Raw genomic sequence first — 23,573 nt, forward strand, 5'->3', positions numbered from 1 at the left:
TGTACATGGTGGTTTTATAAAACTATGTGGCCATTCAAGTTCCAAAAAAAAAAAAAAAAGCAGAGGCCTTTAAATTGTCGATCGTACATCCTAGTAGTTTAATCTTTGCCTCAAGGGTTTGAATACCTTTACTGCTTTGAATTATTGAAAACAGGACTTCATTCTCACCTTCAGAGACTGGCGCTTGGTGACATAATTTTCAGAATGCAGCAGCTTTTCATACTCTGTGAACACCTAAACACAGTAGTGACATGATTAAGCATATTTTTCACTTACAGCATGAAGTTAAAGAGTGGAAATTGCATATACCAAAAGCAGTTGCAGATAAAATACTGAATAAACTCACTCTGTCGTAATTTGTCTCCAAGAAGTCAGCACACATGATCTTGTGTCTTGTCAGGAGATCCTAAAAAAAGGTAAATGCACTAGTCATTTAAGGCAAGGTAAATATACTTTTGCATGCGTTTCCATACCTTGAATTAAAGAGATGTAGACACATACAAACACACAATTGGCATTGCTTTTGATAAATTGTTAGTGTCTCTAATGCATCCTTTCACTTGTGCAATTTTGTTTCTGTATAAATGTGTTTTCAACTTCCCCTTATGTTTGTATGTCTAACAGTTGTTTTCTTGATGTATGTGTTAAAGGGAAGTACTTCTTAATTTCATCAAAGGTTGATTTTTTTTACCCCAAAACTAAAATTTTGCTATTCTGCCACACAAATTCCACCTTACTGCATGTTTGGCAAACACATTTAAAGCTTCCGTTTATCATATTTGATGTGGTATGATGCATGTTGAGCTTTGTTTATATATAAACAGACATCTACACAAATTGTGCAATCCTGCTTTCAAAAAATAAAACAGCTCTACCCATCTGGATTAGTTTTACAATCTCATTGTTGTCCTTTTTGAAGAGTGTTGATTGCATAGGCATTCAATAGATGGACAAAAAAGTGAATGGGTTTGGAATTTTGGGGTTACTTAAAGAATCGTTTTAATTACAGCAGAAAAAGGCTATACTATTGTGTCTTGTCACATGGTTCGATGAGTAAAAGTTGTTTTATGATGGCACAGCAGTGTTTTTCATTTATTGCTCTCTTCATAATAGTTGATGATTTACATACCAGTAACATCATTTTACATAGCATTTTATCTGAATTTTAAAAAGTAACAAATTCCATTGCAACAGTAATGCCAATAAAAAATATATATAAATGTTTTACATTTTTTTTGTTGCCTCTATGTTATCAAGACAAAGTTTGCTAGTTAGAAGTCCACAAAAAAAAATAATAATAATGTCATACCTTAAATGATGCAAAAGCATCAGAGGCAATGTCAAAGGTAGACATCTCCACATAGCGGAAGAAGCAGTAGAAATCCTCAGAGAACAGAACGATTCGGGCAAGAGGATCATGACGCAGACACTCCCTCAGCATCATTCCGCAGTTTAGAGCCACTTCTGAAGTTTCATAGCTGCATTCATAATGATAAAAACACAACAACATGAAAGATCCACACTTGTTTGTAAACATGTATAAATACAGCTATGAAAAAAATTGAGTTTCAATTTAAAAGAAATGTTTTGTTTTGCAAACTACTCATGACAATAGTTCTGAATTCAAAATTAAAATACTGTCAATGTCAACAACTACTCAAAGAAAAGCCATGTTATAAGAGATATTCATCTTAATTTTTAGACAACAATACCACATAAAAAAAATCTATAAAATTAATATTTGGTGGAATAATTAGTTTTTCATTTTGCCTAATAGTCATTTTATGCTAGGTTTACCATGGTTTGGAAAAGTCAAGGTTTTAAAACCGTTTTCAGTTATACCTAAGGTATAGGTAAAGTTTTTTGATGCGTTTTTATAAATGTGTTGTAAAGAAATCTGTGTTTTTAAAACTAATGAGAGAGCAGTATGATTTATTTGAATTATTTAGCCTTCCATGTTTACTGTTTCAAAATATTATAAATGTTTCCTAAAATAAAATGTATTTTATTTAATGGGGGGAAAAGTGTTTTGTTTATTTTACCCAGACATTTAAAAAAATAACTTATTTTAGCGCAGTAAGCACAAAACCTTGATATTGTGGTATTTTTATCCAAGGTTATCATACTGTCAGAAACTTATACCGGCCCATGTCCAATCATTTACTTAAAATTTGGCAGAAAAAAAATTATAGAATAAAACAAATATTTACATTTTACCCAAGCACACCCAATACATTCAGTAAATCCAGAAAAGTGCAAAATCAATAAGTAGTCGTTTAACTTTTTACATAGCTGTATATAAAACAGTGCCCAGAGACAAACTATTAAAAGCCACGATTCAACCACAATAAGGAACTAAAGTGTCAATAACTAGATATGTTTGTTCTGTAAAAGTCAAACATCACTGGCAGCCCAGCCACATGGACAGGAAATGGGAAAAATGATGGTCCTAAAATAACCACGCAACCACAGTCTCCACATAACATCAATTGAAAAAGCTAGGCTAATCAATGGCTTCTAAAAGTGTTGATCCATGTCTATGTCCCGGGGTCTGGAAACTCACCCTTTCAGCAGCATAAAGAGGATTTGTGAGTGAGAAGAGATGTACTCCACAGTCGGCGTGCGAGCACCAATCTGGCGACGTACTATGTTGCTAAACAGATGCACCACATCCTTCTTTCCCTTTTGGTGAACAACATGTTTTAAAATCAAAGAGAGTAAACAGCAAATGAGTAATTACTGCACAGAGCAAATTCATCTTCAAGCAGGGTGGAAGCAGTCCAAACATTTCAAACGCAATGATATGCACCTCGAAATCAATCCTCTGTAGATTTGCTATGAGGGAAATGAGGAGGTTGGTGTTGTAGAGCTCTTGAGCCAGTTGGGCCACTGCTTCGGTCTGAGGCTCCTTGTCTCCGGTGCCACACAGCACCTCTTTCAACGACGAGAGATTTTTAGATACTTCCTCTGCAACCTACAGGAAAAACAGTGAGTTTTTCTGGCTCAGAGCACAGTTTGCTAAAACATTCACATTGAAATGTTGACATTAAATAGATGAACCTTTTCACATTTCTTGCTTTCAGATGATTCCAGCTTCTCCAAGTATGCCACATTCTCCTTCAGACTCTTTACAATCTCTGCAGGGCTCTTTTGAGACTTCCCAAATGGGAACGGCATGGTTTTAGCTGGGATGTGCGTTGGATGTGGAAGGACGATGGAAATGTTTCACCTTTAAAATTAAAATAGCATACAAATTTGGTCATTATAATGGACAAAAAGTACAAAACAGAAAGGAGGGGATTACAAAACCACCAAGAAAAAGGCTTTGTACTGTTAATTTAACTTACTACACAAAATGTAAAACAATAATAAAAAGGATATGTAGGTCAAAATGTTCTGACATTCTTAAAACAACATATCTTGTAGATGAACTCAGATTACACAACTATTACTTTCTCGTGACTACATTTATAACCAAACATTTTATAAACACACTTTGTAGTTTCACGCGTGGTTCACCTTTTCTCAGTTAAAAGCAAGTTTACGAAGCTAAATAGGTTAAACTAAAAAAAACGAGTCACTTCGATGAGCAGCTAGGCAATTTGTTCAACTCGAAAAACAGCTAATGTCCCGATGAGCTAAGCTAACCTCCACCCAGCACTTATCGATCAACACTTCCCAGGAACTCAAAATTACTCAACACAGTCACATTACTGGTTAGTATGTCACTCTTTACTATCCTAAAACGGAGACATAAAAATAAAAACAAACGTACGCGGGAGAAATACAATTAATCTACTTTTAAAGCCTTCAGATGGCTGGACATGTAGCCGTGTAGCTTACTGGCTAACTGACTTCTGTCAGGCATGATCATCATGGCCAAACGAGCAAGAAGAATAACTCAAACCAGGAAACTAAGCACTTAGATAACCGATTTTGCTCACTCTTTCCATACGTTTAACTTGTAAAGGTGATTTAAGATCGTATAAAGAAAGTTTCAGTTTGACACGCAGTTTGAGATGAACCTTTCAACTTTTTAATTAATTTTTTTTTTGACAGTTGATCATCTTGCGATTTGATCTTTAAAAGCAAACAGAAAAACAAGCAATCAAGAAGAACTCGTCGAAAACAACGGAAATACGACAATGAGTAACGTTATTTGAAGTGCGATGAACAGAGGAAAAATGACAGACGACATGTCAAGCTAAAGTGGATGTGTGTTAGCTGGAGCAGGCAGGCAGAGACACTCACCGCATTCACCAGACTTAAAACGTCCAATTTATAATCCAAACACCGCGATGAGGACCAAAGTTGGATGGATCTGCGAGCAGCTAAATATAAAGCTATTAATCCAGTTCAAGCTATGACGAACATAGTATTTAACTCTCCAAAAGGAGATAATTTCGGGGTTTAGTAACTGCGATTAATTTAGGAGTGGTTTGCTGCTCGTACACTTCAAGCTTCTGCCGCTTTACTTTATCAGGGAAGTTGACGAGACTTTTTGAACGCCCCCTTTTTAACTGACGTCAACTCCGACCAATCAGCACGCGAGACGGCGGCGCACACCCTGAAACAAAAATCGAAGTAAATTAAGATGAATTGAGGCAAGGCAACAAACCACTGCTGGATTATGGATGATGGAGTTCAGAGTTCAGACCTATTTCGGACACAGGCTGCAAAGTAAGCTAAACACCAGCGTCTTGTTGCATTCAGCCAGAGGTTAACCACCAGGGCAGGGCCGCTGGCTAAATTACTATTTTTAATTCATTAATATTAGCCTCCCAAAACATAACATTCGTCCTTTTTAGCTCACGCTTGCTGGATTATTGGTTCACACACAATCATTTGTTTTGCCTATAGTATATTGTGTATATTAAAGTTTGGTTAGCCTGTTCTATTTAGGTGTACTTTCATGGTTTTGCCAAAGTTTATTTACTCATTCATTCATTTTCTTTTCAGCTTAGTCATTTTATTCATCAGGAGTCACCACAGCGGACGCCCCTTCACCCATACACTCTCACATTCACACACACATACACTAAGGCCAATTTAGTTTATTCAGTTCACCTATAGAGCATGTCTTTGGACATTGGGGTAAACCGGAGCACCCGGAGGAAACTCTAATTCTAATTGTTGTTTGTAATAGTAGTAACCATTGATATACGCCACACCGCTTCTTACATGCTGACTTGTCTGCCATTTTAAAATGGCCAGGATAAATGAGTTTCTAAGATGCCACAACTTTACATTGTCTATAGTGTAAACAACAAGAACATTTAAAGTCCAGAAAAATTGGGATGATCTCAAAGATAAATGTGTTGGTTTGTCTTTTTTTTAAATGTAATGACAATGTTTTACATTTTTATTTGCAGTGTTAACTTATAAAACATTTTCGTTTGATTGTTGATAGTATTGCCATAAAAAAATCATATTTCTGAGTCTAATGTGAAGAACGTAGAGAAAAACATCCCTTGTATCATCTCAAAATTACAGAAATTAATTACCATGTCACGTGAATGCATCTTCTGCAAGGTCATGCAATCAACATGGCATCACACATGATGGACCTGCTCCCTGAAAATACAACAGCTTTTTCAAGATGGGTGGTATTATTTTATTAAATTATTTTATATAAGTGTATATAATTTAATCTCAAATGTCCTATTCATGTCTGAGGAATAAACAAAAAGCATGATAGTTTTAAAGATGACTACAACTGTTGTAACAGCAAGACTTACATTTTCTTTTATCATTTTTATAACTATGATATGTCTCCAACATAGTTATAACCTAAATGGCACAGACACATCATTTTCAGAATTATTTTTCCCAGCTGATAAAGATTAACCTTAACCACCAATCAAAATTCACCAAAAATTAAATAGTTTGAGCATTTAAAGCAACATATGACTGCTATTACTATGAACATTATGTGGTTCTAAATTCAGCCACGGATAATACATAGCTTATATTTTAGTACATAATTATCATTCAGTATCGGTTACATGCACAAGATTTTTTTCTTAATGAAGTTTTCAATGAACAAAACAGGACAAAGATAAATAGAAATAAATGTACATTGTGATTATACATAAATAAAAAGAAAAACAAATCTATTGATACAAGACCTTGCGGTAAATGTGACTGGAAAAGCATGATTGTTAAAAATATTTTAAGAAAGTATTTAATTAAAGGTCTATAGCAATTTGCGTAACTTCACAAGATTGTAAAAAATAGCTCTAGACTTTTATTATTAACTTATAATAATTGAAGCACAAATACAAATACATTATTATTACATTATAAACTACTAACTGATAAAAAATATGAATAATATGAAGGCAAGAATATTTATAAAGCACATTTCATACACAATAGTAATTAAAAGTGTTTTACATAAGCAAGAAATAAAGAGACAAAAATAAAAATAATTAAAAACAGATTCAAATGTATTAAATAGGCTTTAAAAAGAAAAGAAAGACATTATAGTGCAATCTGTTGGACAGATGTGTTTTAAGTCTTGATTTGAATGTGCCTAATGTTGGGAGTTTGGAGCACATCTGATCATTTCTGGAAGCTGATTTCATCAGTAGGGGGCATAGTAGCTGAAGGCGGATTCACTGCTTTGACTCAAGGCTGGGAATGTCTCATTTACTTGATCCTAATTATCTGAGGGATCTGTTAGGTTTTATTCAGTGAACATATCTGTAATGTATTGAAGTCCTAGGCTATTCAGTCATTTATAGACTAGTAATAATACTTTAATAATACTCTTCTGCATGTAACTGGGAGCCAGTGTAAAGACCTGAGGACAAGTGTGATGTGCTCCGATTTTTTGATTCTGGTCAGAATCCTGGCAGCAGCATTTGGATGAGCCAGTGAGGAATGCATTACAGTAATCCACCCTGCTGGTGATAAAAGCATGAGCAAATTTCTCAAAAAACTACAGAAATGTATATAGTTTATAGTTTTTGTGCAAAATGTTTGTTTTTAATTGTAATTTATGCTGCAAACTCATAAAAATTTAATGTACATTGATATGCACTAATAAATATGCAGTAATATGTAATGTAATGGCTATATAAAGCAGTATTCACAATTTCCAATAAAAATTATAGCTTTAATGCAATACAATAATATTTTCCATTGTCGTTGGGAGATATACAGAAAACAGTTTTACATTTTAAAATGTGAATATTTTATTAAACATCCATAATTTCATTTTTTGGTGGCACAGTGGCTCAGTGGTTAGCACCGTTGCCTCACAGCAAAAAAGTTGCTGGTTCAAGTCCTAGCTTGGCCAGTTGGCATTTAATTTTTTATCAGTTAGTAGTAGTTTACTAATAAAATGTATTTCGGCTACAATTATTATAATTTTCTAATAAAAGTCCAGAGCTTTGTTTTTTTTTTACCATTTTGTAAAGAATTAAGCAAATTGCCATAGACCTTTATTTAAATGCATCCTTAAATTCTTTTCAACAATGTTCTAACTTAATTTTATAAGTTAAGCTAGCTGATTTAAGTCAGTTTATCATAATGTAAGTTCAATGGACTCATACGGTTAATTTGATTCAGCATAAAAATTTAAGGAAACCAGGATGTTTTTACAGTGTAGTAATAGCAGACATCTGTTGTTTTAAATGCTCAAACTTTGTCAGCTGGGAAAAATTGTTCTGCAAATGATTCCAACTATATATTACTCTGTGCTATTATCGTTATAACTATCATCTCGTCATAAAAAACGAGTTTGCACGTTCTCCCCATGTTGGTGTGTTTCCTCCGGGTGCTCCAGTTTCCCTCAGTCTAAAGACATGCTCTTTAGGTGAACTGAATAAACTAAATTGGCTTACTATATTGAGCATGTGTGTGCTTCTCAGTATGTGTATGGGTGTTTACCAGTACTGGGTTGCAGCTGGAAGGGCATCTGCTGTGTAAACCATGCTGGATAAGTTGATGGTTCATTCCGCTCTGGTGATCCCTGATGAATAATTGGACTAAGCCGAATAAAATGAATGAATTTTACCTTAAAGTTTAGAGTTATGTTAAACTAAAGGCCTACTTTTAAAATGTAAAATGAACTATCAACAATCTGAAAACCACGAACATTATTTAGCTGCAAAATCTACAACAAAAAAATGGTTTATCCATAAACCATCGACATTTCGACGTTGTATTATGCAACTAATTTGTCTATTTGCTCGTCTGGGCCTATTCCTCAAGCTATCTTGACGGTGAACACAGCACGCAATAAAGGGGCGTGCGCGTACGCTTCAATGTCGGACAAACTTGCTTTTTGCAGCGCGCGACGTCACATGAACGCCTCGCAATGGTGAGAGGCAGAACTGAACTCACGAGCACTCAATGCTCAGCGAGAGGAGGAAGAGCGAGAACACGCGCTCGCGGCCAGCATAAACCTGCTTCCATTCAACACAGCAGCGGTAAGAGCCTCGGATCAGCCACACAGACACTGAGATGTACAGTTTAAGAGTCAAGGAGGAAACGGGACGAGTGGAACAGTAGTTGGGACTAGCTTCGTCTTTTTAATGCTGCGATATGTAAATACATCTCGTATGGCGGGGGCTCCACATGTGAAGCAAGGCATAATAATCCCACAGCGAACAGTGTTATGATACCCAAATGATGCTTTATTGTCTCCCCAACAAGTTCACATCTATTTTTTGCTGCACATTTGTGTATTTTTGTAGCCACCATATTATGATGTGGGCCTTAACATGGGTTCACTTGTGTTGATGTATATCTATTTAACGTTATATTATAGGATGAGGGACATCAGATTTGACATGGCTTTATATTAGTTCTCATTCACTAGAAAGTGAAAGAGTTTTTGTTAAGAGTGAAACAAGCTCTTTGCCGTGGGCCCTGTGTGTTATTCTCGTTCTCGTTTTTATGAAAACGGTGTAAGGGATGCTGTGTTCCTCCTTGTGCGGGTTTTGAGGGCTTCATTGAGACTTGTGTGCAGGTTGTATCAGCTGTTCTGCTGGATACAGAGTGGTTGCGTTGCTGTTTGTGTTGCAGGGAGAGAGAGAGCAGCTCGGCTATCATGGCTCCTCTGATGCGAGAAGGCGGGTAAAGAAATCGCTAATCAAAACAACACAATGTCCTTCTCAAAACACGATACAAATGGTGGATTTACAATCGTAAAAGCTCAGTCTCTGGTGTTGTGCAGTTGTGAGCGGAACTGGCGGGCTAGCTGTCTCGCGCGGGAGCTGTTTTGTGAACTCGGTCAGTCAGAGCTGGCTTGTGTCGATGCAGTGTTTCTAATACGCCACCCATTTACTTTTCCTACATCATTTTTATGCCTGTGAAAGTCTGTTTTTCACCAAACAGCATTATTAATGTTGGTTTAACTGACGTGTGCGAGCCTAGTTTGACGAAGCCTGCTGTTTGTGTGCTTGGCCCTCATTATGCTTGTGTACAACCTCGAGATATTTCTGTTTTATCATCAGATATAAACTTAAAAAAATATGTACACCAGTCATACATTGTATTTACTGCAGAATGTGTAAATTAAGGTCTCATTAAGATTAAAGGGCTTTATACAAGTTAAAACTTTTTGTCCCCCCTCCCCCCTAAAATAATAGGCTATATACAGTTGTGTATCTTCACATGCAGTCATGTTTTGCCAGTTTGAAGTGTGGTATTGTAAAGATAACATGTTTATAATTTCTGTGTGTACATTGTTTTTATTTTTTTCGTTGGTAATTATTTTTATAGGATGAAGATGTAATTAGATATGTTTTGTTGTAAACTTTTCTTTTGTATTTTAAGTAGACCTATTAACTTTAAAATGTGTTAAAATAGGTTGCGTGTGACTGGCTGAAACAAAAACAAAAAACTGATCACACTTTTGTGTCCCCTGGGCACCTCATAATTTAGTTAGATACACAAGTTTTAAATAGAAAAAGATTTGAAAACATTTGATGCTGTAAGTTTTTTTTTCCCAGATGCATAAATAATTATTTTCCAAAAAAGTTTCTCACCATTTACTCATTCTCAGATTTTCTATCATTTGTTAAACACAAAAGAATATATTTAGAAGAATGTTGGAAACCTGTAGCCATTTACTTATCCTATGAGGATTCAACATGATTTGAAAGATCTTTCTTTTGTATTCAACATTAGAATAGATTATGAGTATTTGAAAGATGTGAAGTGTAACTGTTTATATACATTTATGTATTTGGAAAGCGATTTTACCTAAATGAACTTATTACATTTAGATTCCCTGGGATTTCAACCTCCATTCCTGAAATTACTAGCTTCATTCTCTAGTGTTTGATCAATATTTATATTTTCCATCATTTTTATTCTTTTGCACTAAAGACGCTTCCAAATTTAAGTTATGCTGGTGATGTGTTTATCTGTTGGCCAAGTGTTGAACCCCCAAAATTAGTTTAGTAACCCAAAGTAATGAAAATGCCACAACCAGATTTCTGATGTATGTTTTTCTACGGTATATAGTGATGTAGTGAGATATGCAGGAGGTGCACAAGCACCACAAAATTGCAAGGATCAATTCTAGAAATACCAGCCACTTTATTAGGTACACCTGTCCAACTGCCCGTTAACGCAAATTTCTAATCAGCCAATCACATGGCAGCAACATGTATTTAGGCATGTAGACATGATGAAGACGATCTGCTGCAGTTCAAACCGAGCATCAGAATGGGGAAGAAAGATTATTTAAGTGACTTTGAACGTGGCATGTTTGTTGGTGCCAGATGGGCTTGTCTGAGTATTTCAGAAACTGCTGATCTACTGGGATTTTCATGCACAACCATCTCTAGGGTTAACAGAGAATGGTCTGAAAAAGGGAAAATATCCAGTGAGCGGCAGTTCTGTCAGTGCAAATGCCTTGTTGATGTCAGAGGAGAATGGCCAGACTGGTTCGAGCTGATGGAAAGGCAGCAGTAACTCAAATAACCGCATCTCTGAACACGCAACACGTCTAACTTTGAGGCGGATGGGCTACAGCAGCAGAAGACCACACCGGGTGCCACTCCCGTCAGCTAAGATCAGGAAACTGAGGCTACAAATATTTTCTTGGCACACTTTGGGCCCATTAGTACCAATTGAGTATCGTGTCAATGCCACAGCCTACCTGAGTATTGTTGCTAACCGTGCCCATCTCTTTATGACCAGAGTGTACCCATCTTCTGATGGCTACTTCCAGCAGGGTAACACATCATAAAGCACAAATCATCTCAGACTGGTTTCTTGAACATAACAATGAGTTCACTGTACTCAAATGGCCTCCACAGTCACCAGATCTCAATCCAATAGAGCACCTTTGGGATGTATTGGAACAGGAGATTCGTATCATGGATTTGCAGCTGACAAATCTGCAGCAACTGTGTAATGCTGTGTCATGTCAAGATGGACCAAAATCTCTGAGGAATATTTCCAGTACCTTGTTGAATCTATGCCATGAAGAAGTAAGGCAGTTCTGAAGGCAAAAGGGGGTCCAACCTAGTGCTAGCAAGGTGTACCTAATAAAAAGGCTTGGTCTAACATTTTCATAAGTTGATGATAAAATTATGTTCTTTCTTCCTCCATGTGCACCTCAGTTCAGTTGCAATGTTGTTTTTTTGTCTTTGAAACAGAGAAGAGGTGGAGTGTATGAAAACTGGTCATGTCAGGACAGAGAAAAGGAGCTTCAGCACGTCTTCGGAAATGTGCCTTCTGTAGAACCAACAGAGATAAGGAGTGTGGTCAGTTACTGGTGGCAGAGAGCCACAGGGTGGCAGCCCACCACAAGTGCATGGTATGTTAGCTGTACAACAACTTCAACCAATTTAAAACAACCTACAAATCGATGCAACATTAAAAAAAGCCCGAGATGAGAAAACAGTATGTTATTTTTAGCTTGTAGTTGTATAATGTCTGTTGCATAATTGGTTTTTAGAAAAATAGAGTAGATGCTTAGTAAATAAATAATTGAACACTAGTAAAATAATTAGATGCAAATGACTAGTATTTAATTGAATAATTAAATACTAGTAATTATGGTATAAATAAATACTATAATCAAATACTAGTGTGATATCATAGTAAATAACACTATACAAGTTTATTCGGTAAGTAAATTAGCTAGTGTATCTTTATTGCGTGTGTTTTTTTAAAGTTTACTAAACAGTACAATATTTAAATTTGTCAACATCTTAGAAGCTTTTTAAAATGTATTATTCACAACAAATCAACAAAAAAGCCTTTCAATTTGTCGACTTTTAACAAACTGGTCTCAGGCAGTGGAAAAAAGAAATAGTACATTGTGTGTGATGTGATTAAAATGCAGTTTTGTCAATCTGATCACAAGTGGAAAATGCTGAAATATGGTTTTGAATAGGGGGAGCTCTCTATGAAATCAGGAAAACGGACAAAAGTGACTAGGTTTAAACAGAAGTGTATCTTCCTATCTATTTGTGATCTAATTTACCAGAGCAAATCTTAAATCCAGGTGCAAACTGGGCCAATAATGTTAATTGCATATACAAAGACATGAAACGTGCGATAACATTTATTGTATCTAACAAATGCCTTGTGTGTGGTTTGTTTTTGTTTTCAACTCAGCTATTCTCATCAGCCTTGGTCACATCTCATTCAGACAGTGAAAACATCGGAGGCTTTTCTATTGAAGATGTGAAGAAGGAGATAAAAAGAGGAAATAAACTAGTATGCATTCAGTCCAACACCTTTCAAAAAACGTAGTCCTTTATTTAGGCTAAAAATAGAGAATGACCTATAGCCTTTTTTTTCTGTTCAGATGTGCACTTCCTGTCACCGGCCTGGGGCGACCATCGGCTGTGATGTAAAAACATGTAGAAGGACGTACCATTACTATTGTGCTCTATGGGATAAAGCCCAGACCAAGGAGAATCCCTCTCAAGGCATCTATCTGTAAGCATCATGAAGACACCGCATGGTTAAAGGAATAGTTTACCTGACAATGACAATTCTGACATCATTTACTCACCCTTCACTTGTTTCAAACCCGTTTCTTCTGTTGAACACAAAAGAAGATATTTTGAAGAATGTTGAAAAGCAGTAGCCTTTGACTTCCATCTATATTTTTGTTTTACTATGCAAGTCAATGGTTACAGGTTTTTAACTTTCTTTCTAATATCTTTTTTGTGTTTAACAGAAGAAAGCAACTCCAAATAGGTTTGGAACCAGGTAAAAGGTGAGTAAACGGTGCAGTTTTCATTTTTGGGTCGATTTTCCCTTTAAAAATGCATTTATTGTTATTAACTCTATTTCTTTCCGTTTTCTTCAAATTAGTGTTTACTGTCGCAAACACAGAGATGCCTCTCAAGATGGCAGTGATGGTAACTAACTCTGTTTCATTCATTGTTTTAAATAAACCTGTTTGTAAACCTGCCTTTATTAGATATTTGTTCTTATTCGCAGATGAACAGGGAGTTGCAGCCAATGATTCGGATTCATCTCCACCGAGGAGCAGAGGAAGGGGGCGTTTCGAGAAAAGCAGAATCAGAGGTGTATCTCGCGGACAGTCAGATGACACCCGATCCACGTCGTCGCAAGGCAATGACGATACAGAAAGCTCCTCGCATGTAGGAGACTTGACTTTTTCCTCTTCTAACCCATATTCGATGTAAGCTTCAGAATATTGGTTATGCTAATGGTCCTGTGTTTGTGTGTGTATGACACAGCGAGACCGGTCTCCTCTGAGAGGCAGCCCTGGTGATTCGGGTCTTCGATGTGGTTTTTGTCATGCCGGTGAAGAAGAGAATGAAACGCGTGGTGTGCTACACTCCGACAATGCCAAGAAAGTTGCTGCCCACTACAAATGCATGGTGAGGCTCTTTGAAGTAGATTATGACGAGAACAAATTTCTCATCAGTTCTGATGAGCCATATAGGCCTGCCATGATATCTATTCTTTGCTGTACGATATTTTGCCCCAAAATATATTGCGATAAACAATATTATTGTAATTTTAGGACAATTTTTTTGTCATTCATTATATAATGCCAGAATGACAATATAGTAGCATAATGTACAAGTACACTATTTCAAAGAACACATATTTTATTCCATGTAATATTTCATTTAATTATAGTCATTTTAACAATTTAATAATTAGGCATTTGAATCAGAATGTGAAACCGCATTTCCTCAACAAATAAATAATAATAATGAAAAATATTAACAAAAAAATGCCAGGTAAAAAGTAACAGAGGCTGTGATTGCAGATCTATTTTCAGTTGTCAGGCACCCACATGAAAATACTATGGTAATGTATAGTGAATACTATAGTGTTTTTTTTTTTAACCATACTGACAGACCTTTGATAGAGATAGGGAGGTTGTACATTCAGCTAAAATGTTGCTTGAATTGGGCTTTTATGTATGGGAGATATATATGGCATCACCAAAAATTATTGAAGTCATGTCCATATATTGTGGGAAGTCAATATATTGATTATTGTCACAAGCCTAAAGCCATATTAAAACGTCAGATTTGAAAAGCAAGAAACGTAACTACCGCAAAACATAGTAACATCGTCATCACGTTGCGTGATTAAAATGTTATTATAAATTTAGCATCAAAAATAGAAACTCTTAAATGCGTTTGCAGCAAGGTAAGCTGTAAAATGACTGTCCATACTCTTTCATCTGTAATGTTCCACCGTGTGTTTTTTTTTTCTTTTTTTCCCCTCTATAAACAATACGGATAAAGCTGCTGTCACACTGCACTTTTCACCCCATACACTTCTATTCATATGCATACGAATTTTGCAGACCCAAACCCGAAGATCGAGATGTGACCTCTCAGTACAGAAATTTAAAGTATTGATAATAATCTTGTTTTATCCAGTGACTTTTCATAGTGCTATATGACTAATGTGACCGCGGCTTAGACCATTAGTAAATCTGCCCCCTTAGTAGGGCTGGGAAATTGTGTTGATTTATAACTGATAATGATTTATCAATAAACAAAACAGATAATTATGATGATTCTCAAGCTAAAACTCTAAATATCTGCTGGAAATATCACTTTACAGTAGTGAATAATAAATAATTTATACACATAATATATAGCATAGCTTATGCTCACTATTCACTTGATGTTAAGAGGTTTTTATCAGTCCAGTCACAACTGTTGGATTTCTTTCATAATGTAAAGACTAATGTTGTTGAATACGTTCAAACAACCAACCACAAAAGACCACCTACTTTCCACTTTATAATAAAAAATAATAAGGATGTCAATTGAATAGGCTAAATTGACCATAGTGTATGTGTGGGAATGCAAGTGTAGTGGTGTTTCCCAGTGTTAGGTTGCGGCTGGAAGGCCATCTGCTGCATAAAACATGCTGCAACCCTGATGAATAATGAGGATGTCTTGAAGATTTTTTTTATTATAGTGTAGCAGTGACCGTATAGACAGTGCTTTGGATTCAGAGTGAATTCAAACATCCTCAATTCAAACATTATATGCTGTATTACATTTATGTTCCTGCTCAACATATATGCACTTTAAATGTAAATTGCAGATAACAATGACTGTCTTCAGTTCCCACATCTTTATCACGAGATTAAACAGAAACCCCAGCAGATATTTTCATGTGACCCATTTGGTCAGCAGGTGGTTCTTAATAATCTACTTTCGCTTAACAGTACGAGTTGATTTATCATTTTACACACTATTTTCCTATGATGATTACACTCTTTGTAAGGAAAGGAGCATGGTTTAATACACAATTTAAAGTTGAAGCTGGGTCAAGGCACACTATAATTGTACAATTTACAGATCTAACATGTGCTTGTTAGGGGACGTGTTGTGAGATAATAACTTGTGCACTCACAATGTTCAGCATTGATCAAGGAAGCGATTGTCATCCACATACATTACATTAGTTTGCACTGCCACTTGCTCAAAAGTTGTGTATTAAGGGTCTGTTCATACAGTAGTTCTTGTGTGCAAAAGTTATGTAGAGCTTGACAAAATGGATCTCTGAAATTTAAAACAAGTAGACACAAAAGGTCAAGTCATTCACATATGGTCTATTTACTTATTTTTCATGTTAGAAAAATGTTGATTCAAACTGTTCTGTTAAAACGACATCTTTAATCTACTCTGTTTCTCTCACAGCTTTTTTCTTCGGGTACTGTCCAGCTAACTACCAGCTCTCGTGCCGAATTCGGGAACTTTGACATTAAAACAGTCATCCAGGAAATCAAGAGAGGAAAAAGAATGGTGAACTTTTCACAGTCCTAATACCGTCTAGAATTACAAACTGTATTGCTGATGTAGAAAAGTTTGTAACCTTTTTTTGTTCGTCTCAGAAATGCACGCTCTGTGCCCAACTCGGAGCCACCATTGGATGTGAAATAAAAGCTTGCGTGAAGACCTACCATTATCACTGTGGCCTGCAAGACAAGGCCAAATACATAGAGAACATGGCGAGAGGAATTTACAAGTATGTTCTATCTGTCTGTCTTTCTGTCTGTCAATCCCTTCATCTATTTGTCCGTCTGTCTGTGTCTGTCTATCTATCTATACAGTTTAACTTCAGTTTCAGTTTCCTTTATTTATGTCATTCAACACATCACAATAGAATTGTAATGCAGAACGAAATTACGTTGCAACAGACCCAACAAGAACATAAAAAACATCACTATACAAACACTATAAAATTCTAACATGATAAATAAGCTTTTATAATTCCATAAAAATATAATAATATAAGATATAACCTATTTTTAACAATCTCTGAAGAGAATAACTTAATACTTAAATACCTGTTTCACCATTTGTTGTAATATTAACAATTTATGCTAGTTTAACAAATTTATTGATTTATTTTTAACACTAGCTATCAATAATGCTTTAGAAATGGTATTATTCAAAAGTCTTATAATGACAGGATAAAAACTATCTCGAAACCGCACTGATTTGCTCCTCAGGCTTCTGTAACGCCTACCTGATGGCATGAGTGAGCAGGCTATGACCAGGGTGGGTTGGATCCCCTAAAAAACTTCTTTATTTGTCTGTACATAATATTGTCAAAGTCTCAAAAATATCTCAAAGTTATTGAAATATGTATATAGATATTTCAGTATAATATGAACAACATTTTAAAAATAATTTTTATTATTAATTTATTAATAATAAAAAATATTAAATTTATAAAATTAATATGGTATTTTTTTAGAAACGTTTAACATGTGTTAACAAAAACAAAACATACAAAATTATAAAATAATTTATAATAAAAACAATTACAAGTATATAAATGTGTAGATGCACGTACATACACATAGAATATAAAGGTATCAAAACAATTGTGAATTAATAGCCGGTGGTACAAGAAATTACATGCACAAGATTTATATCATCCATCTGTCTATATATTCATCTGTCCATCTTGCAGTTTATCCGTCGAGTCATCCATTCGTCTGTTCGTCCATCTATTAGTTTAGCCATTCATTCATGATTTTGGATAAAATGCTTGAAAATGTAATTGTTGATGTATTAAATGGGTGCTTAAACTGTGGGAGAAGGCAAAATGCATGGAGTTTTACCACTTTGAGCGAACAGTACATGAAATTAGAATATATATCAATTTAAAATGAAAGATGACACATTTTAGACGTGAGCAAATGTCATTTAAGGGGTAAATGACAATAATTCAATGTTGGCCTGGGAGGGGGGTGTTCTTATAGTGTAGCATTCTAACAAATAGTATCTGATCTAATGTGATGATGTATGTAAATATGTCATTTGATACTTGGAGAAAATGTGAAAATGTACCTAGAAATTGCTTAAAAAGTGCTTAAATTTGACTTTGTAACAAGGGTCATAAATTCAAGGACCTTACACCTTTTCCCAAAGGTTTTGACATTTTGTATATTAAAATTATCAAGAACATCTAAAGTTGCTTCCGGTTCAGTACAGCACACTGTTTTCCACTGCATTTCTGGTGTTTTTTGTGGGCCGTACCGTTAACCAAACTTGACACATACACACTGCTGATCCCTAATTGGCCCAAGAGAATGGTTACTACCAGCATATTTGGTTTGCAACACACAAAACCAAATTCTCTATTTTAATGTCCGTAGTCACTGCTGTATTGTGGGGTTCATAACTAAACTGTTTTTATACCACCGTAAGAAAAAGAAACCTGAGATGCCAGCATCCAGGAATTAAAACAATATCATGGCAGAGAAGGTTGTAGCAACTACTGTATAACGATAATCCTGTCCACTTTAAGTGATTAATAAACTGCAGTGAAAATGCAAACTGTTTGAACTGTACTGTACCACACAGTGGAAAGCAGATTAAGACTCTTGCTGTAGTTTTTCAGTATAACATAAAGATTTGTTTCTTTTCAACAGGCTGTATTGTAAGAATCACAGTGGAAATGAGGAAAGGGATGAGGAAGATGAGGAGAGGGAAAGTCGTAGTAGAGAGAAAGCTGCTATTGACAACAGAGCAGATCCTCCATCGCAGGTCAACGGCAACTAGGAGGTTTGTATGTGTCTTTGGAAGGGAATTTCAGATTGATATAGATACTATTCATTGCTTCATTTTGATATTGCTTCAGACTGAATAAATTCCTAAATTTTCTGCCTTTTTTATGCAGATGCAACTCCATTTCGTTCAAGCCCTGTTCCTTTTGTAGATATAGGAAAACTTGGCTGTAGGTGCACTGAGAGTAGAATTAAATTAATCGATGTGTGTTAGTGGATGCTGCTCAATAATAGTTGGAGAGACGATAAACTTTCTCAAGAGCACTTTTTGATAGAGACAAAAATAATTCCGCTAAAAGTATAACTGTAAAATAATACCTGTACAGTGGGGCTCAAATCGGCGATTCTGGTATGAAATACAGGCACTCTAACAAGGACTCTAAAGACTGACCAATCAAGTCTATTGTAGATATTATCCATCAAGCAGGTAATGTTACTATTGCCAACACAGCGAACTTGTTAAAATACTGTTCAAATTAAACAGAAAATAATCACCTCATTGAAGGCCCAATGTTTTTAAATTTTAATCGCATTTGCTCCATTTGTGTTTTATTACAAGCACAATTATTTAAAGTATAAAAACATTTTATTTACAATACACAGTGTGGTTAATCATATTTTTATGGCACAGCTTTTTACACCTATAGCGCTGCTGTTAGGAAATTAATATATATGGGGCTGCGCTTGGCTTTGGTAGAACTGATAATGATATTTTGTTGTGTTTGAGATGCAGTGCTGTACCAAAAGCTGAAAGACTGACTTATTTGAGAGTTTTCCTTGACTACTACTCGGCACCTTTTTATGGAGTGTTGTCATTCTCTACAACACTGTTTACAACAACTGGAACACTATGTAACAGTAATCAAGCTAGAAGGCTTTACCTTCCACAATTAATAACTATAACCATAGTTTTATTATAGCAATACTAACATGAACCATTGGCAGAAATATGGACTATTTATTATATTTAAGGATAATATAATTACTATATTTTGTGCATTTCAATTTGTACTAAATATCTGTGTTTTTTTTATCTAACTTTTTTCTTGTAACAAATGAAATAGAAATCATAACAGGGTCTCCGCTGGGTTTTAAAAAGTCTTAAAATATCCTAAATTAAAAAAAAAAAAAAAAACATTAGGCCCTAAAAAGTCTTACATTTACAGAAATATTGTCTTGTAGGTCTTAAATAATTTTAGTCTTCATTTTCCTCTGTCCAGGTAAAGCTACCCTACCAGACCGACATGCATCCAATCACTAACAATCCATCTCAAGAAAAGCTATTTTTAATAATTAAGTTTTGTTTATTGCCAAGAAATACAATTTACAATTGTTGTTTGACATTTTTACAGCAATTTCTCCAAATTAAATTCCCTAATCAGGGAAAGAAAACTAAAAACAATTACACAACTCCTCATGATAATAATGTAGCAACATATATAATAAATATACTTTTAACAATGTTAAACTTGTAATGTAAAAAAAATATTATGTTGAAAAAAAGTGTATACAGCAAGAGTTTTCTTGCTTTTACACATTAAAATGTTACTAAGAAATAATTACATTTGATTTGTATTTTTGTGGCAACCGACCAGGCCATTAGAAATATCGGTGTTTAGCCCTGTATAAGTCTAAAATGTAATTTATAATGGTCTTAAATTTGACTTAAACCTGCAGAAACCCTGTATAAAGTTACAGCATAAAGTAGTTGTGGCAAAATGGTTAAAGCACACGTGTCAAACCCTGAAGCACTGCACAGTTTAGTTCCAATCCTAATTAAACACAATTGATTAAACCAATTGAGTCCTTCAGGCTTGTTTGAAACCTACAGGTAAAGCTGCGGTCACACTAGAGTTTGTGTGTGCGAAATTCTGTCAGGGGCGGGAATAAACAAATTTATTAGGCATTTAAAAAGTGAGCGATTGCTCCATGTTTTAAATTTCTGTCCAGAGATGTCACGTTTTACTCCTCGGTTGGTCTCACGCAGTCAAGTGATGCGATTTTCGCAGGTTAGAGTTCACCAAGCTTGAACTTTGCACTGCAACAACCTGCGAAAATTATGCATAACCCTGCGTTTCCGGTCTGACGCATTTGTGTGCGTATGAATGGAAGTCTATGGGAGGAAAAGCCCAGTGTGACTGCAGCTTCAGTGTGTTGAAACAGGGTTGGAACTAAATTATTCAAGGCTGTGGCCCCACCCAGGAACTGAGTCACGCTCCTTTTGAGATCAAAAGGTTGCAGGTTTGATTCCCGGTCCCGGCAGGAATCCTTCAATACCCAGCTGTGGTGCTCCTGAGTAAAGCCGCGGTTATACTACACGTTTCACCCCATAGAATTCCATTCATACTTGCACGGTTTACCGGTATTATGGTAGCATCATAACATTATGGCTTCAAAATACTGGCATGCCACTGTAGTTTGTAAACGGTAATATCATCACTAACAGTCTATCTACAATAGATAATGTTGAATGTGGAAAAGTCACTAAAATGCTCACACGTTTGTGCAACAATAGACCATTTCATTCTAATAGTGTCTGGAGTCCTTTAAGGTCGCACATTTTCTGATGTTTTCTGACGTTTGAAACGCACACCTGAATCGGTTAATTACAACAATCTCTTAAAAATAACAACTCGGAAAGTTAAATTTTGAATTACTTTGGATTGTTACCTGATAAGACTAAAAAAATCAATAGAAGAAAAACCCAAAATAGCATCAGGAAACAATGAAACAATTTACCACTTCATATAGCCTAATTTTGTTGGAAAAATGCTCTTTTAGTAATAAATTTTATTTGGTATAGTTTGCATCTTTATTTTAATGTATTTTTGTTGGTCAGTTATCTACAAAATAAACAAAAATAATAAATTTTAGTGACGTGGAAACAATACTTTTTTCAGTAATACGGGATTTATACATTAAATTTAAGTACGTCTATTAAAACATGTAAACTATAGTATTTCTGACTATTTTCTTTATTATTTGAGTTGTGAATTACAGTATTGCAATACTATTTAATATTGTGATACTTCAGGTGGTAAAGTATCGTAACATGAATTGATGGTATCGCGACAACCCTAATTTATATTCATGCGAATGCGGCAGATCGAAAACGCAAGCTCATGTGACAAGTTTCAAAGTTCACTGCGTTGAAAAGTTGAAGCTTGGTAAACGTGATTTCATCAGACCATTCCAAGATCTGTAAAGAAATGTAAAATATGCACCAATCCCTCGCATTTTTAAATGTCAAATTATTTTTTTAATCCCGCCCCTTTACGCAGTGACAGAATTTTGCATACTCAAACTCTAGTGTGACCGTGGCATAAGGCACCTAACCCTTAATTGCTCCCCAGCTGCTGGAGATGGGTTAAATGCAGAGGACCAATTTCGTATACGAGTAAAACCATACTTGATAAGGCTCACTTCAATCATTTTGTCATAAGGTGTGGTAATCTGATGATGCACAAAAATTGAGGCTGTTACAGTTTTTACCTATGGGTGTTTTTCTCTTGCATTTTTAAGAGACAAAACTTGTAATATTATTCATGTACAGCTCAACCAAACATCAGTCTGTAGCCCTGTGTGTTATAGAGTAATTCATTTACTGTAGATGCTCTGGTTACAGTGTGATTTCCTCAGTCTTCGGTGTCAGAATTTGTATTGGTTAATTATTCAGGAGCAGATCAATGTGATATTTTGATATGGTAGTTGTACAGTGTGATCAGTGGATTGAAATACTGTCTCCTTTCAGATGGTGCATGAAGACGGGAGACATGACGGGGATAAAAGAAATATTTTTGTATAATCCTCAACTAGAAACTAGAAAGGGGCCAGCTCACGATATCTTCAGTTTTCCTCTCTTTGACAGTATTTCATGGACATTGTGAGTGAGAATGTAAGTTCAATATCAGATGATATCGATATGTTACTGCAGTGTAAACCCTAACTTAGCTGGATAGATTTTATTTAAGCATATGGTATATTAATACTTCAAACCATATGAATGGACGGCTGGAACAGTGTCATCTGTTTGTGCTCAACCCTCCACTTTCCTCTATGGCTGGACCCACACTGAGAAAGACTGATCCTGGACTGTTTATAGCGCATCTCTTTCAAACCATCATGTTTAATAAGCCTTTTAAAGTACTCTTTCATGAAAGCTCTCTGTTTTTTCCTCTTTCTCTTTCAACATGTATTATATTTTATTACTGTATTATACTCATGAGTAATATTGGATATCAGTGGTTTTCTTTATAGTACTGGACAGGATTAAAGAACATTGGCTAGCATGCACTTTTCTTTACTCAGTCTCACGTGGTGGTTTTTCTGTTCTGCATTTATCTAATTAGTATCCATTATTTCAAGTTGTCCATTTGATGAGGTAATGCAAAATAAGAGTCCTTCTGGAAAAGCAGACACTCTTAAGGGATTTTGTCAGAAATGACAATTGCAGACGTAATAAGATTTTTTTTTTCTGATGCTGGCAATTTGAGAGCTGAAAAACAAACAAGCAAAACAAAATTTATACCCTTGTTTCCTGACGCTACATGGAGGTCTTAGCAAGGAAAACAACTGGTCTGTTCAAGAAATGAAAAGTATAAAAGCCAGTATCTCTAGGCTTGATATTTAGCTGAAACTGTGATTTATTAAATTCATTTTTAATGTTGTACTGAAGAAAATATCTTGTAGAATGGTCTGAGGTCTGGTCTTTTTGGGGTTCTTTAATATTATTATTATTATTATTATTTATTTTTATTTTTTTTACCCTTTTTGTACCATTTGAAATTGAGACTTTCAATCATCACAATTCATAGCAACCATATGATTGCTGCATTTACCCTGGGGTAAAAAAAAGGAAAACAAAACAGTTTAATACAAATGGACACCAAAATCATCAAGACCATTTTTTGAGTGTGGGCAACTATTCTTGACACACTCTTCACTTCAAGCTGGAATTGCACTGTCTGCTGATTAGCTTTTAGAAACAAAAATCTTTTTCAAATTGTAAATCCTAAAAATAAAGCTAATATACTTTAAACTTTTAATAAAACAGTTA

The 23,573-nt window shown here is 35.3% G+C and overlaps 2 protein-coding genes across 11 annotated transcripts in view; one reads left to right on the forward strand and one right to left on the reverse strand.

Annotated features, from left to right (window-relative positions):
- The window catches only part of cab39l1 (calcium binding protein 39, like 1), a 33,176-nt gene that overhangs the window by 7,951 nt on the left and 1,652 nt on the right, over positions 1-23,573 (reverse strand). Inside the window, exons 1-7 of one of the 3 annotated variants that reach the window (XM_068213185.2) lie at positions 3,776-4,313; positions 3,061-3,229; positions 2,810-2,974; positions 2,564-2,682; positions 1,310-1,478; positions 347-406; positions 169-234 (exon numbers count right to left, since the gene is read on the reverse strand). In XM_068213185.2, coding sequence (XP_068069286.1) covers positions 169-234; positions 347-406; positions 1,310-1,478; positions 2,564-2,682; positions 2,810-2,974; positions 3,061-3,177 — 696 coding nt within the window. In that variant the 5' untranslated portion in view covers positions 3,178-3,229; positions 3,776-4,313. 3 annotated transcript variants of the gene reach the window in all.
- phf6 (PHD finger protein 6) lies at positions 4,602-22,820 on the forward strand. 8 transcript variants are annotated; one of them, XM_073921203.1, is made up of 12 exons: positions 4,602-4,680; positions 11,625-11,785; positions 12,592-12,693; positions 12,785-12,918; positions 13,163-13,201; positions 13,300-13,346; positions 13,429-13,592; positions 13,692-13,835; positions 16,137-16,241; positions 16,331-16,464; positions 18,383-18,515; positions 22,269-22,820. In XM_073921203.1, exons 2-11 carry the CDS (start codon positions 11,654-11,656, stop codon positions 18,510-18,512), a joined length of 1,131 nt encoding a protein of 376 aa, XP_073777304.1. In that variant the 5' UTR covers positions 4,602-4,680; positions 11,625-11,653; the 3' UTR covers positions 18,513-18,515; positions 22,269-22,820.

The sequence above is a fragment of the Danio rerio genome, chromosome 14, assembly GCF_049306965.1.
Source record: "Danio rerio strain Tuebingen ecotype United States chromosome 14, GRCz12tu, whole genome shotgun sequence".
Taxonomy (NCBI): Eukaryota; Metazoa; Chordata; class Actinopteri; order Cypriniformes; family Danionidae; genus Danio; species Danio rerio.

Bases quoted from the DNA above. Each gene is read 5' to 3' on its own strand.
- phf6 (XM_073921203.1), top strand. From the start codon at position 11,654: ATGTCAGGACAGAGAAAAGGAGCTTCAGCACGTCTTCGGAAATGTGCC. The intron at 12,919-13,162 runs GTAAGCATCATG...TGTGTTTAACAG, and splicing joins CCCTCTCAAGGCATCTATCT to AAGAAAGCAACTCCAAATAG. The intron at 16,242-16,330 runs GTGAACTTTTCA...TGTTCGTCTCAG, and splicing joins TCAAGAGAGGAAAAAGAATG to AAATGCACGCTCTGTGCCCA.